Source organism: Molossus molossus, unplaced genomic scaffold (assembly GCF_014108415.1).
Source record: "Molossus molossus isolate mMolMol1 unplaced genomic scaffold, mMolMol1.p scaffold_m16_p_11, whole genome shotgun sequence".
Lineage (NCBI taxonomy): Eukaryota > Metazoa > Chordata > Mammalia > Chiroptera > Molossidae > Molossus > Molossus molossus.
Window position 1 is genome coordinate 61418552 of NW_023425346.1, and position 13824 is coordinate 61432375.

Consider the following 13824-nt stretch of genomic DNA (forward strand, 5'->3'; position numbering starts at 1 on the left):
AGTAACACTTTAAATACAGATTATAAATGTTAAATCCTAATGTTCTTTCTACTTATTAAATACTTAGTTGGTTAGATATAGTATAGTTTTTTAAATGTCCTTGAAACTTATGAGAACAAGCTAAACTTTGATAGACCAGTCAACTGAGTTGGCCAAATTACTTTCTAGAAATGAAGGTAGCTGACAATACTATTCAGTCCTGACTTAAGACCTAAGACCCTGGCCCCCAATTCCCAAGCCCAGACCAAGTACCCAGAGAGGAAGGCAGAGTACCTAATATCACCTTCTGTGGAAAGTGCTATGCAGAAACTTCTATAAACATAAATGTGTGAGGCACAAAATCTTTATTGCCACAGGAAGCAAGTGCACTCGTCCCACCTCACCAACAGCTTTAAGAGTCACAGAAACGCAGACTTCACATAATAAAATACAACACGGACTGAGGGAGAAATGGTCCCTTGGACTAGATTGGTTGTAATACTGAGGTAACCAATTGACCTTGTTCAGTGAAAATACCTCTAACACAATGAAGAAAACAAACTGTTATAACATCCAATTCATATATACAATTCAAATAAAAATATATATTATTTGCTTCAATGTATAGCAAATTTAATACATTAGTGTTTACAAAATAAAAACTGTATTCTACTGAAATTTTTCTTGTGCTTCCTTCTTATCACTAAGCTTGAAAGATCAGAAAAGTCTGATACTTAAGGAAACTTATTTATGGATTTAAAGATGCAGTTTGTGGGGCCATGAAAGACATAAATATTAGTTGGAAGATTACAGCATCTTTAAAAGTGTTGCTTATTAAAATCTACAAACTTGAACTTGTAAGACACAATTTTAAAAAACCCACAGAATTTCTCAAAGTAGATTAGAATACAGGAAACGTTTCATGAAACTACTGAGATACTAACCAGTTCTATGGCTAATATTAAAAACTGAATAATCTATTTAAATCATACTCATACTATTTCTAAACACAGTGAACAATACAACCACAATAATCAACCTCAAGCCAGCAACGGAGTTGCAAGGTCCATAAAAAGCTTCTTCAGTGGGCAAAACACTATGGTACAATGAAAACATTTAGGAAGGGAAAGAGCCTTTTAATAGTATAGAAGTTGTTTACTGGTGTTTCTACTATAAAGCTATTCTACAAATCAAAATGAAAAAGCAATTATATATGTAACAGTGATCAGAACTACAGTACAGACATTTCATCTAACATTTGGCTGATGAATTTGAGTATAACAGATTATGACTTAGTATTTTTTACACATTTATGACCTAGAGCAGAGCTGAAAACAAAACAAATAAAAAAAAACACATATTCCAATTCAATATGCTCTTCTCAGCAATATCTGGGTTTAGATTAATGTGGAGGAAGTAGGTAAATCTGTCAAATATCTTCTCTTCTTAAGCCAACAGAAAAAAAAATTGGTAATAGTAGTATTTGTTTTTTTACTATGGAGTCCAATGTGAAATTCTCGTTAAGTATGGAAGTATATTATTAACATTTAAGCATACCCCCATATATATGCACACAGCCCATTAACTAAATAGGGGGAATTAAAATATGCTATCAAGTGAAAATGAATTTTAAGAAAAAACTGCATTCACAAATCTGAAAGGTGTACAAGAATGAAATTATAAAATAAATAATACGTGTCAACTAAACCGCTATAGAAATATGCCTGCAAACGTGGATGTAGTGCTGTCCACAGCTGTGAAGGTCTGAGTGGGAAAACATTCCTTAGGGAGAGCTATCTTGTTTCTCTGACTCCAGTATGTAGAGAAGAATTTCTGGATATAAAACGGTATTTACTTTATATTACAGCCTTTGTTAGCAGTCACCCTCCTCATCACATTTAGGGTTAACTTACTATGTCTTAACTTACTATTACTTACTATTTCACACATTCAGAAATTGCAATGTTTAAGTCAAGGCTTTACACATCAGTCCACTTGTTTCAAGTTCTCGGTCCAAGTAGTAATAGCTCCCTATTTTTGTTATATCCTAAGGTAGCTATCATATAATGCAACCTGGGGCAACTAGGTTAAGAAATATTTCCTATTGTATTTCTCATCTTTTTAACTTTACTCCAGTATTTATTAATTGTGTACATGTGCCTGATAAGCCAGCAAAAATGACACTTTATTACTATAAATGACACATTTTCTATTAAACAAAATCAGTTTCACCAATGATTAAATCCACAACATTTTCCTTGGTTTAAACTGCTTGCAAAATTCCATTTTTCCAAAGTCACTGCAACCCTGCCAATAACTACATTACTTAAACTTTCTATTTTATGACTGTAAAGATTCTAAACTCTGACATATAATATTTACGCTAAATACACTTAAAGTAGACAATGAAATTTCAAGTAAAATAAACTGTATCATATCTACTAGACCAAACAGGTCTCAATACCTAGATTTTACTTCTATAAATTACACAAATACATTGTACATTCTTAAATAAATGCTTACAATACTAATTTGTAAGCCTTTCCACATAAAACGACTTACACAGGAATGTGAATGGATCATTATTTCTGTTACAACATTCTTTCAATTTTTTTTCATCTGTGGCTGTTGTTTTTTCTTCCTGGTGTCCACAGACTACTGTATTAGTCCTTATGCTTTGGCTATGAAATCTGTTTGAGCTGAATGAGGCAACACTGGTTATTAAGGCTTATTTCTATGATGGAGCATTATCCTTAAAACTGATGCCATTTCCAGAGAACAGTGGGAAAATCACAGCTATCTTGAATCTTCAGGCTCTGTTTTGATGACTTTCTTTTCAAAAGTAAAAGCTGAGTGAGGGTAGTCTTTTAAAATCCCAAGGCTCTCTGCATTAAAAAGGGAAACACAAAGTGTATTGATACTTGAAATCAGTGGATCACAAAAAAAAACCTCAAACAAACTTATAAAACACAACTCCCAAACTCCACAGCAAACAGTATCAATTATTCATAATTCTGTAATTCCATATAAATACTTTGTTTACAGGGTTGTGGTTAAGAGCTTGGATTCTGTATTTAAATTTTATCTCTGTCAATTACTAGCTGTATCCATCCCTGGACAATTACACATCTCTCTAAGTCTTAGTGTCTTCATCTATAAACTGGGGATACTCTCTCTATAGGGTGGTGTAAGAGTTAAATCATGAAATACACATAAAGCACCTAGCATACAGAACATATTGACTTTCACTTAATACTTGGCCCAATGTGATTAGTAAAATATATAAAATAAAAACAATCACTCATATACAACAAAGTTACTAGCCAAAATATTTATTATCAATGAAAAAAATGAAACAGAAAAATTTCTTCTGTGTTTAAACATAGAACTATTTTTAAAAGTTTCTCTAGCCAAGAAACCTCAAGGTGAGAGAAACAGGAACAAAAAAATGGAAACACTACTTTCATAAGGAATCATTCCTTGGAGCTATGTGTGTAAAGTTGTTTAAATCTCACATAAACACTACAAATGACAACACAATGTAACAGTTATGTGAAGTACTAACACTGATGGATACATATATACACACACAAGCACACATGTGCATGCACATGCACACACACACACACACACACTTTGAAAAGCACTCTGGAAAGGTAATCAATACTAACAGCTTATCTGTAATTAGGCAGTTCAATTTAGGAATCTACTCTCTCTATACAGAAATGGATTTTAAATTCAGCAAAGAAAACTAACAAAAATAGTAGCTATCATTTATTGAATTCCTATCAGTTAGGCAATTTATAGACACTATCTTGTCTAATCCTCATAACTACTCTATGAGGATGAAATTATTTCTACTCTATGAGTAACTGGCTTCAAGAGACTTTAAACTAGTGTTACTTTAACTCAAAGACTGAATGATACCAGATTCCTTCAAATGGTGTTGGTCTCTAACAACTTAACGTCTAACTCACTATCCTTGGGTTAAAATATGTAAACATCTAACTATAATAATGAACAGCTTATCCTTTTATGGAGTTCAGTTTACTTCTGAACTATGAATATCATCTCCAAAATGTATCTGCATGGAAAGTTTAGATTCTGATACACGAGGTTTTCTCAGCATGAGAGCAAACATGTAATCCATCAATTTCATATTATGAAAGGCCAGAAAAAAGACAGTTATATAACTCAAACCAGCCATTTATAATTTGGTATAAAATTTTGCATAAAAGTAACCATTCATGTAATAGCTAATCAAAATAATCTGAACCTTCCTGAGTTTTTCCTGTCAACTCTTTGGTATTCTATGTTCTCAAAAAGACTGGCTGTTATTATGGCAATCTATTATTTCCAAAGGGAGAAAAACTGACTAGCAGCATTGTAGCATTATTAGTAATAAAATTTTTGTGGGAAGAGACAATGGGAGGTAGAAGAGTAGAATTTAAAGATGCTGCCCTGGCCGGTTTGGCTCAGTGGTTGAGGCATTGGCCTGCGGTCCAGAGAGACCAGGTTCGGTTCCCGCTAAGGGCGTGTGTCTCGGTTGCAGTTTGTCCCCAGCCCTGGTTGGTCGTGCGGTGGCAGCCACTCAATGTGTCCCTTTCATGTCGATGTTTCTCTCTCTCTCTCCCTCCCACTCTATCTGAACAAAAAATGGAAAAATGTCCTCGGGTGAGGATAAAAAAAATAAAAAATAAAGATGCTTTATTCATATTTTTCTCTCTCTAATCATATCCCACATTCTCACCTGATGAGTGAGACTTTCCCTCACTGGAGTAAAGTCTATTCAGCTCTCCATCAACCACAAAATGATGGGGTTGTCTGTTCTGTAAATTAGGAATTCGGAGATTCAAAGGTCTTTCTCCTAATGAAAAAAAAAAAAAAAAAAAAAAAAAGCGGTGTGAATAATATTACAAACACATCATGTTTTTTCTTAAAAATAATTTCTACATATTGCCTCAACACTTCTTAGAAAAGGAATAAAGAAAGTCAACAGGCACTGAAGAATTTAAATAACAGTTGGAGAAATATTTTATGAAATAATATAGGAGGTAAATGGTAATTCATACTAGTCCCAAGGTTTACAATTCTGCCAGGACATTTTTAAGAGCTGAGCATGAAATAAACAAAAGACAGATTTCGAGTAAGCACTCTAACTTTAGCATATAATATATCCCCTCTATAAGGCATTTTCTTACTAGTGCGACTATTTTGTCAAGGCATATCATTAACCACATAATAACAAATACCAGAGAAACAGAGATAGCTTCAAGTCAATTGTCTGTTATTAAAAACAACAACAAAAACTATTGCAAATCCATGAAAAAAACAGAATTATCACAGATATGGTAAAAATGCTTTATACACCAAAGCATATTCTGTCATAAACCTAAATCAACCACACTTAGCAAACTGCCAACTCACAATGAATTATCCTGGTGTAGTCATCAAAATCTTTCATTAATGCTTGTGCTTTTAATTCTGAAGTCTTAACTGTCAAGGATGACTGAAGAAGTTAAACCAGATCTCAACTAAAGTTTAAAAGAGGAAGAACGTTCTCCTCTACTACTCTGACCTACTGACACAGAATATTTTACTCAACAGAGAATGCTCAATATGGTATTCCTACTTAGCAATCTTCTTATTGGACAATAGTAACCACTCCCTAGAAAAGTATAACAATAATATATAAAAATAATATATACAATATTACTGTTTTTGTTCAAACATTTATTGCTATTTGAAAGCAGAGGATATATTTCTGTACTTATATGCTGTACATCTCCCTCCACTGCAGTGTCAGCTCCAAGTGAGCAGAGATTTTATCTTGCTCAGTGCTACATCTTCAGTGCCTAGAAGCGTGCCTGGCATGCTGGATACTATAACATTTTTTGTTGAATGAGTGAATGACAATGACTTGAGATTTTCTTCACATGTGCATAAGAAAAAAAATGAGCCCTGGCCGGTTTGGCTCAGCTGTTGGAGCATCGGCCTGCGGTCCAGAGAGACTTGGGTTTGGTTCCCGCTAAGGGCACGTACCTTGGTTGCAGTTTGTCCCTGGCCCTGGTTGGGTTGTGCAGGTGGCAGCCACTCAATGTGTCCCTTTCATGTCGATGTTTCTCTCTCTCTCTCTCTCTCCATCTGAACAAAAAATGCAAAAATGTCCTCGGTGAGGATTAAAAAAAAAAAGAATTTTTAAAATGGTAAAAATACTCATAAATCATAGCTTTCTAAATAAACCTAAGAGTTTAAGAGAACAATTTCCAAAGGGCACACCACACAAAATATTTTCGAAGGTACTGTAGGACAATGTGAAGCCTGAAAGTAGACAATGTCTTCAAGCCTGTCCATTTTCATAATGTTTCTTCAGACTTCTGTGCTCTGTCATCATATTTCAGGAAGCAGTCACCATATTCTCATAGGAACCAAATGTCATAAATTTCACAGACAAATCTGTTTTTAAAGTCTAAAAATAGGAAGTTTTCATCATCTAAAAAATGATAAAGATCTCCCATGGAATTAATTTCTTTGATAAAAATTATCAGTACATTCAGCCCTCTGTATACATGGGTTCTGCATCCACAGACCAAATGCGGCTCAAAAATACTTGGGAAAAAAAAGGTTACGTTCTTGCCAACATGTAGTAGTATGTAATGGTTAGGCCTAAATGGATGCATCTGTACTGAACATGTGCAAATCTTTTATCTTGTCATCATTCACTAAACAACAGAGTGTAACAACTATTTATATAGCATTTACATTACATTAGGTATTATTAGTAATCTAGAGATAATTTAAAGTATACAGGAAGATCCGTGTAGGTTATATGCAAATACTGCACTGTTTTATATAAGGGACTTGAGCATCCAGATTTTGATATCTGTAGGGGACCCTGAAAGCAATCCCCCTGTGGGTTCCCAGGAACAACTGCTCTGTTTACATCTCCCACTCCTACCCACCCTTTACAAACTACGTATCAATCTGTATGTGCCAGCTGTTATATAGAGATGATAGGGTAAAAAATAAAAAACTTTAAACATTAAATTTGCAGGGTCAATTCCTTCCTTTTTTGAAAAAGGGACAATTTGAAAATTAATTTGGATAGAGAACCTGTAAAATGATCTTTTAAAAATATCAAGATTTAAAAATCAGTAAATGTCTGTTTCTCTTTGAAGTACACACAAAAGCTGGCTCTAAAGGTGTAGATCTTTCTAAGAAATGTACCTTGTCCATCAGAGTTATCAGAAGTCAAGCCATTAGGGCTGTGCTCTTCTGAGCTTTGCCTGTAAAGTCCTGTAGACAGTCTTCTTTCAGCATGCTGCAGTCTCTCATAGCCAGCTTGGGTGCAAAGGAACTCCATCTGCTTTGCCATCACCTTTTCAGGCTGCTAGTAAGTGAAGCAAAAATAAAATCAGTAACTATAACATTCTAGATTTTTTTTAATGGTTTAAAGATGCCAATTTCATACTCCAGAAAATATATTTAGGATTCATTAAAATTAGTCCACACTTCATGTGGTATACACATTCCATAAATATGCATAGATGTCTGTATCAGCATGTTAAAACATAAAATGTTGGATTTTGTGCAAAAGAAAAAAATCTTTTTGCTCAATCCCATAGAAAGAATTCCATTTCAGCTCAAAAGCAAAATAACCTTAGCTCTGTTTTCCAAAGTACTGAGTCCTTTGAATGATTTTTTTGAAAAAGGACCCTCAGTGCAATAGCAACATCTGCTGTAAGCTGCTTCTAACACATAGGGTGAAATCTTGGCGTTTTTATTTTAGGATTTGGCACTACACAAATTCTGGTATGATGACAGTATTTTGGGGGAGAAAAGTGTAAAATGGCTGTCTAGAAAAAGAAGACAAACATACCTCCCACTAAAATTAAACAATGCAAGTTATGCAGAAAGACATCAGTGCCAACTAGGATCTTCACCTTCATCAGGGAATGAAATGGCAGCATTTTCCAACCAATCAAAAAAAGACATGTTTTAAAATACACAATTAGTTAGCTAAAATATAAATTTCTCTCCGCGTGTGTTTTATAAGTTCCTTCTTTATGTACTGCTCTAAATTACTTGTATGTGATATTCAAAGCAGTGTATTGGTGATATTTTGCCAAAAGACTAATAGTCAAAATGCAGATATAAATCATTACCAACTATATAAAAGAGTAATATAAAGAAGCTGCTATAAATCATTTACAAACAATCCTGATTCACAACAGTAACAATCAATAGGTGAAATATATTAATTCATAGAGTAAGATAAAAGCTTATATTATTTTTCTGAATGCTGAAAAACCAGATCAAAAGAAACTATAACTTCAATTCATTTGAACTTGTTACTAATTAACTGATAACATTTCAATAAGACTTCTGAGAGGAAATGCCTTTTTCATCCTCTTAACATATAAAAACAAAATTTGGCACTACTAGAGTTGACCAAAATCAGTCACTAGGGAGAAGATCAACAGGAATAAAACTTACAGTGCTTTCTAAAAGGTGATGTTTGCAGAAATGACTTTTTAAAATGTTAATATCAGTGTATATACAATGAAATAATAGCAAAAGTACCTGAAGCTACATGTTAATTTAACAATTTTTATTATACATTAATTAAAATGATTTAACCAAAACTACAAAGTTGACTATTAATATTCTAATAAAAACTAATACTATTTTATTTCAGATTTGTATATTACACAGACCTAGTCAACCTGGCTGTTTTTCTGGTATCAAATTACTTCTTTTGAGTATTCTTAGGTAGAGAATCTATCTTACTTTCTACAAAACTACAAAAAATAAATAAATATCACTGTATCAGATTCTGCTAAAAAAGATTCTGTTCATGAACTAAAACAAAACAAGTTGTATTGCTATCTTGTTGATACAGCTGTGGAACATATGATATTTTAAGAACCAGAAATAAATTCAGTCCTTGGATGCTTAAAATTGAAGCTAGTTGAAGCAGCCATTTATTTTTCAACCTACAGATATTATTATAAAATATTAATTGGTAGTTTTCATTACCTGTGAACTAAGAGCAGCAAGTTCTTCACTCTTAGCTTTAGCCTGCTGGAAGAGGGTTTGCATAGAGTCTTGGAAATCAGGAAACCCATCCTGGAGATCAAAGAAAAGTCCTTTTTACTTAGAGTTCATAAATAAAATAAACATCAAAAACGCAGAAAATAAAGCAAAGAAAACCACCTTAAGTAAGATTTTAATGTACAATATTTCATTTCAGCTTTTTATGGTATAATTACCTTATTCCACAGTTGTAACATTAGTAAAAACATAAATAAAAAATATAAAAAGATTTATACATCCACATTGTTTTACATTAGAAGGCAGAATTCACTGATAATAATGGTTACATAACATTTTATCTAGTGATTTGTTTATTTAACCACTGCCCTCATACTGAACATTTAGATTCTTTTCCTTATTTTTGATTTGAAAAACACAGCAAAAATATTTCCATGGAAATAGCACTTCACATAGTTTAGGTTATCCAATACAAGATATTCCCAGAAGTAGAATTACTACACAGAGATGAACATTTTTATATCTTCCACATACTTTCTATAAGGGCTTTAACTGGTCTGTCATACCATCAGCAATATATGACAGTTCTGGCCAATACTGTCTATTGTTGTTTTCTTAAATTTTGCCAATTTATACTTTTGTTTGGATACTCAAAAATTTTTTAAATTTTATATATTGTAGTTGCATATAATTGTATTTTATTTTGTGATTTATTCTATTGCTATGTTTAGAAAAGCATTCTGCTTTAGAGATCTGATAAGAATTCAAATCTACTCTCTAGTTTTTATAAGCCTTTATTTTGTTGTTTGTTTTAATTTTTAAATTAACTCTCCAACCCATCTAGAATTTATTTTGTTAAATGTACTGTGGTAAAGATCCAAAGTAAATTTTCATTAAGGTGCTAACCAATAATCTCAACCTGAAACTCTAAAGAATTCTTCCATATTGACTTGTGATTTCTCCTTTACCATTTCATATGACAGGCAATGGAACTTTGGAATTAGAGAGACCTGTATTCATGTTCCAATTGTACCACTCACCAGCTGTGTGACACAGAATGAATAACTTAACCTTTCTGAACTTTAGTTTCCTCATAAAAAATAAGGATAAGAAACTCTACCTATTAGGATTGTTGTGAGGACCAAATAAGATTAAGTAAATGAAATATTGCCTTTAGCATGTAATAACTGCTAAGTAAGTATATCTATACACACTAAATTTATATTAAACAGAGACTATTTGGGGAGCACTACTCTTGGACATCACTTCAACTTAAATTATTTCTGTTTTATACTTTATATATATTAGTGCCAATCCATCTACTACTTTTCTCAAGTTTCTTTTTTTTTTTTTTTTGTGACAGTTTGTTGCCCTCCATGAACTGTATAACTACAAAAGATCATGGTAGCACAGTTTTAATAGCTTTACTAAAAACTACCACTGGCACCCTGGCCGGTTTTGCTCAGCGGTTAGAGCATCAGCCTGTGGACTGAGAGGTCACGGGTTTGATTCCTAGTCAAGGGCACGTACTAGACTGCAGGTTCAAGCCCTGGCCCTGGTCAGGTCATGCGGGAGGCAGCCAGTTGACGTGTCTCTCTCACATCAATGTTTCTCTCTCCCTCCCTCCCTCCCTCCCTCCGGCCCTCCCTCCCTCCCTCCGTCCCACCCTGTCTAAAAACCAATGGAAAATATCCTCAGGTGAGGATTAACAACAACAATAAAAAGAACTACCAAAGGATTCCTCACAGAAATTGTCATTAACTTCCAAAACATTTCTCCCCTTTTTGATAAACTATATATTTATACCAAAGGGTGAAGCATTAAAAACCAAAGTTCTTACAATAACAATAGAAAAAGATGTAATAACAACAAAATATTTTATCTTTTTTCAAATAAGAGATCCTAGTTCTAAAAAGAGCCCATCAGGGTCTTTTCAAAAAATTATTTCCCCATAGTAGACCTCATGTTTTCAAATATTTCATCTACAAAAATTTACTTCCTAAGTAATAATTAAGTTGATGTGTCTGTCTCACATGCTATTTTTTAATTCAAAGCCATAAAATAAAATAGGAAAAAAAGAAAATAATCTGACATCCTGAAATAGTCATATGTAGCTTTATGGTGGGTAATATATAATCAGCATTTTTTTTTTATCCTCACCCGAGGACTTTTTTTATTTTTTGTTCAGATAGAGTGGGAGGGGGAGAAAGAGAAACATCAACGTGAAAGGTACACATCGAGTGGCTGCCACCCACACGACCCAAGCAGGGCCGGGGACAAACTGCAACCGAGGTACATGCCCTTAGCAGTAACTGAACCCGGGTCTCTCTGGACCACAGGCCGACACTCTAACCGCTGAGCCAAACCGGCCAGGGCTATAATCAGCATTTTTAATATACTGAAAATAGCCACCTTTCTAGGCTGCTAAATGTGATTAAGGATGACTTAGAAGAATGCATAGAAACCCATCATTAACTGAGCTAGAATAAACTTCATACAAGTGTATACAGTCTAAATCTAAGTCATTCAATTGTTCTTAGTCATTCAATTTTTCTCCTAAGAACTTATTTAGACCTAAAAATCCAACTTTCTCTTTACAAACTCTCCTTTAAGTTCTGAAGTTCAATGTGGTAAGCTAGTAGAAGACTTAGAGAGCAACAATAAAAGCAGCTATCATTTTTTTCAGGCACTTACAATGTACCAGTTTCTGACTATGTTCTGTACATTACATATAATCTCATTTAATCCCCACTACATACAACACTGGGTTTCCCTCATTTTACAGCTACAGACATGGGCTTCAAAACTTATGCTCAAACCATAAACTCCTAGAGTTACCACCCTTTTGAAACTCACCAGAGGAAACAGAGGTTATTTCTTTTAGAGCTGTTTTTCATAAGCTCAACTGGTTTAACTCTATGATTTGCACTGAGTTTAAAATCCAATTCTACTACTCATTTGCTGTGATATTGGACAAATTATTTCATCTTTCTGTGTCTGTTTCCCCACCTATGAAATGGGGATAACAACAGTACTCAGCTAACTTTAGAACCATTTTAAGAAAACAAAAAAGTCACGAAAAACACTTAGCACAATGCTTTGGCTCATAGAAATTACTCAATAAATGTTTGCTATGGATATTTATTAAATTCCCCCCAAACCACCACCAGATTTAATCAGAGTAAAATAGCATGCTGTAAATTACTTACTGTATCTCCATGAAACAGATACATTTTAGGCATATTTATAATATATAGACATCTTAGAGAATGAGTAGGAACTAGGCACTTAACACTAAAAACAGCAAGATAATATTGACTATATTAGTGGGGAACTATTCTAGTGAAAAGAACAAATGAAAACTGGAAACACCTGTTTATTCATCCAACAAAAATATCTTATTTGCCTAACAGGTTCTACACTCTGTACTCAAGGCTGGGAATACAATGACTCGTGCCCAAAGAAGTCTAGACAGGGAAAGAGACAAAGGGATCCAGAGCAGAGCAGAGGCACTGTTTCAGGAAGGCTGGAGGGTGTGACACCTAGGCTGAGACTTGAAAGAAGAAAGAGTTCTCTAGGGTAAGAGAGAAGTTTATATAGAGGCCTAAAGGCAAAAGAACAGGATGCACTAGAAAAGCTAAAAAGTAATTAGTATAGGTAACTAAGGAATACACTGAGAAAGAGGGAGTGGCAAGAGGAGCTGGATACATGGGGCCAAAGTGTGTGAGGCCTTGTAAGCCATGTTAAAAATTTTAGATTTTATCTTAAATGCAAAGTGAAGACATGGAAGGTCTCAAGGAAGAAACTAATTAGCTCTGCATTTTACAAAGCCTAACCCACTCTGAATGCAATGGGTACGATGGATTGGGGTGGTTCAAGGAGGGTGGTAGGGAACTGTTCAGAGGGCTGCCTTTGGAGACAGAAAATAGTGGCTTAGCCCTAGACAATGACAGACTCAAGAGAGAAATACATGAATTCCTGAGATAGAGCTTTTGCAACTGTGGGTTTGGAGGTAGCATCCACTAGAATAAGGAACTCAGGACCAGAAAGGAGGTTTTAGGAGGGAGTATAAAGTTGATGAATTCAGCTGGGGACTTGTTGAGCCTGATCAATCTGCTGGTGAGACCTCCCAGTAGGTAGCTCAGCAGGCAGGTGCACTGGGTTGTGAGGCTGGGGCAAGGTTAGGGCTGGAAAACCACACGAGAGAGTTCCAACTTATCAATAGGCCCAGAGAGGAGTGCACCCAGGCCAGAACCTCTGATATCTCAGTACTGTTTTTAAAGGAGCTTACAGAACGAGAAAGGAGTGGTCTAGTCTTCTCCTGTAGGAACTAGATGTGAGATCTCAGACATGAAAGTTAAACTCATGATTTCCGGCATTACCAATTTTTAAATGGAGATTAAACCATCTGTTCTATCTGCTCAATGGAGATTTGTGGGGGTTAAATAAATAAATGCAAATGGTAAATCTTGGGAAAGCACACACTGCTTTACAAATAAATGGTGGTACCACTGTTGGGATTATTCAACCACAAGAATATGAAAAATCTGGAAGGGGAAATTTCAAAATCTACATGTGAAAGTTTTTGGAAAATGGACACTGCTCACTCATTAGTAAATAAATATAAAAGGCACAAAATAAGTAATAAATAACATTATCCACATAATCAGTGGTCCCTACTACTGAGCACATTAGTCATTCTGATTTTCTCCCACAGTCTCTGACAGTTCACTGTGGATGGGAAAACTGCACGATTGAGGAGCTGTCACTTCATGACATATAAAGTAGGTT

General features: G+C 34.5%; 1 protein-coding gene across 5 annotated transcripts in view; it reads right to left on the reverse strand.

Annotated features, from left to right (window-relative positions):
- Positions 1 to 327: 327 nt before the first annotated feature.
- NAB1 (NGFI-A binding protein 1) overlaps positions 328 to 13824 on the reverse strand; it is a 46428-nt gene continuing 32931 nt past the window's right edge. For 3 of the 5 annotated variants that reach the window (XM_036254490.1, XM_036254491.1, XM_036254488.1), the window contains exons 5-8: positions 9019 to 9108; positions 7207 to 7369; positions 4730 to 4846; positions 328 to 2864 (exon numbers count right to left, since the gene is read on the reverse strand). In XM_036254490.1, coding sequence (XP_036110383.1) covers positions 2776 to 2864; positions 4730 to 4846; positions 7207 to 7369; positions 9019 to 9108 — 459 coding nt within the window. In that variant the 3' untranslated portion in view covers positions 328 to 2775. Of the gene's footprint in view, positions 2865 to 4729; positions 4847 to 7206; positions 7370 to 7741; positions 7923 to 9018; positions 9109 to 13824 lie in introns of those variants that run through there. The other 2 variants (XM_036254489.1, XM_036254492.1) reach the window with 2 other exon arrangements.